The 2,035-nt window shown below is 62.1% G+C and overlaps 2 protein-coding genes across 2 annotated transcripts in view; one reads left to right on the top strand and one right to left on the bottom strand.

The window, feature by feature from the left end:
- The window catches only part of CDC42EP1 (CDC42 effector protein 1), a 6,889-nt gene extending 6,091 nt beyond the window's left edge, over positions 1–798 (top strand). The window contains exons 4-5 of the mRNA XM_006757449.2: positions 56–59; positions 138–798. Of these exons, the coding sequence (XP_006757512.2) occupies positions 56–59; positions 138–262 (129 nt within the window). The 3' untranslated portion in view covers positions 263–798. The remainder of the gene's footprint in view (positions 1–55; positions 60–137) is intronic.
- A 746-nt stretch (positions 799–1,544) lies between these two features.
- Positions 1,545–2,027, bottom strand: LGALS2 (lectin, galactoside-binding, soluble, 2; the record flags this gene model as incomplete). Its single annotated transcript, XM_006779389.1, is given in 4 exon segments — positions 1,545–1,702; positions 1,705–1,738; positions 1,894–1,982; positions 1,985–2,027. Coding segments are annotated over 4 exon segments (324 nt in total), but the record flags the coding sequence as incomplete, so codon positions are not given.
- Positions 2,028–2,035: the final 8 nt, after the last annotated feature.

The following is a 2,035-nucleotide window of genomic DNA, read 5'->3' as shown; positions in this document are numbered from 1 at the left end:
CACATTTTCGAGTTCGCCGACGCTGAGGAGGACGATGAGGTCAAGGTGTGAGCAGCTGAGTGTGGGCTCAGGACCCCACCCAGCCTCTGGCCACTCACTGCCCTGAAGAGCCCAGGTGCAGAGCGCCCTCACCTGAGGGGAGAGCCTGGATGAAGAGTGGGGGGCACCCCAGGCCGGCAGCCGGGCCCCTGTGCCCAGCACGGTGCAAGCCAACACTTTCGAGTTCGCCGACGCTGAGGAGGACGATGAGGTCAAGGTGTGAGCAGCTGAGTGTGGGCTCAGGACCCCACCCAGCCTCTGGCCACTCACTGCCCTGAAGAGCCCAGGTGCAGAGCGCGCCCTCACCTGACACCTGGGTCCTGCTGATGAGGGATGGAGAACCCACACGGCCCCCAAACGCTCCAGGCCTCTGCTGGACAGACATGGGAGGGAGGCCAGGCTGGTGCTGGGAGCTGGGTGTTCCCGAGGACCCTGCCGGGCTGACCTGCTTCCCCCCAGTGCCGCTCTGGACCCCGTGGCCCTGCCTCCGGCCCCGCCCCCACCGGCTGGAGGGCCGGCCTCACAGAGCCGCCTTTGTGTGGGGAAGCTGTCCTTGCTGGTGGGGGGTAGGGAGCATACCACACAGGGCCTCTGTCTCCTCCCAAAGGGGCCACCTGCCCACTCATCCTGGAGCTTCCCCAACGTGCCCACCCCAAGCCTCCCTTGTCCCAGAAGCCTCGAGGTGAAATCAGGTGTGACCTCACCTTCTTGTGCACCCCAGACCTGCCTCCGGATTCCGATTAAAAAGGCTTTTTGAGACGCGGTTCCTGCGGGATGTTTGGGGACCTGGGAGTATGGTGTCGGCTCCACCTGCTTCCATGCCCTCAGCATTGGGTTTGGAAGCCAAGGACCCCTCAGGGCCCCCAGCGCACGCCGGGGCCGAGAGGGTAATGAGTAACCAGCCTGGAAGGAATGTTCCTGAGATAAGAGGCCCAGGTGGGAGCCCTTATCTGCAGTTCCGGGCACAGCCCCTGGCCCAGGTGCCTGGGTCCCTCCCTGCCTCCAATCCCACGGGGCAGCTTGGCACTTGCCCTGGCGATAACAGGGCAGGCAGGCGGGAGTGGGTGCTCAGAGGTGTTCGGAAGGGTGTCCCAACTCCGGCGGGGCAGTCCTATGCCCTTGTGCCTCAGTTTCCTCCTCTGTATCATGAAAATGCATGGGGAACACTAACCAGTTTCTGCCACAGAAAGACTGGAGAAAGGTGGATTCTTTTTTTCAATATGGTATTCTCTTTTTTTTCTATGTTTTCTTTTAGAGAGAGGAAGGGAGAGAAACATCCAATTGGCTGCCTCTTGCACACACCCTACTGGGGATTGAGCCTGCAACTGGGCATGTGCCCTGAACCAGTGACCGCCTGGTTCATACCACTGAGCCACACCAGCTGGACAAAGGTGGATTCTTAATTTGGCCTTAGCCTTGGGGGAGGAGAGGGGCCAGAGGGGCAGGGAGTGCAGGCGGGGAGCCAGGACCCAGGGGCTGCTGGGCCCGTGTGACTGGGAAGGAGCTCAGGATGGGAAGTCGGGGCGAGGGTTCTGTCGTTCCCGTGAGCGCCGCCCACTCAGCCAAGCTTGGAGGAGGAGATGAACCCACCCAGCACGCAGGGAGCTCAGGTGGCTGCGGCCCAGCCTGTCGGGAAAGGCCAACGGGTGCCTGTCTGGCAGCTCACCTGGAATCTGTCACTCTCGAAGGTCACGGTGAACTGCAGGGGAGGACAGGTGTCAGGGAGGCAGGAGGCACCCTGGAGATGGGCCAAGGCGGGGCCCGGTGGCTCAAGCACGGTCTAGCCCAGGGCTCCCTACCATCTGGGCTCTCCCTTTGGCACTGTCCTCAGGCCCCTTTCCCCTGTGACCTCACCTTGACCTCTGACCCTGGGCTGAAGCACAAGTGATCTTCCCATTGCTCCTGCCCCCAGTTGTTGCCCTCCAGTGAGTTGCAGACAATGGTGGGTTGAAATGCAGGTCCAGCTTCTCTGTGCCCTGGCCCGGATTAGTCACAA

This window comes from Myotis davidii, unplaced genomic scaffold, assembly GCF_000327345.1.
Source record: "Myotis davidii unplaced genomic scaffold, ASM32734v1 scaffold514, whole genome shotgun sequence".
Lineage (NCBI taxonomy): Eukaryota > Metazoa > Chordata > Mammalia > Chiroptera > Vespertilionidae > Myotis > Myotis davidii.
Note: the sequence above shows the minus strand (reverse complement) of the source record. Positions and strands in the feature narration are given on the sequence as shown.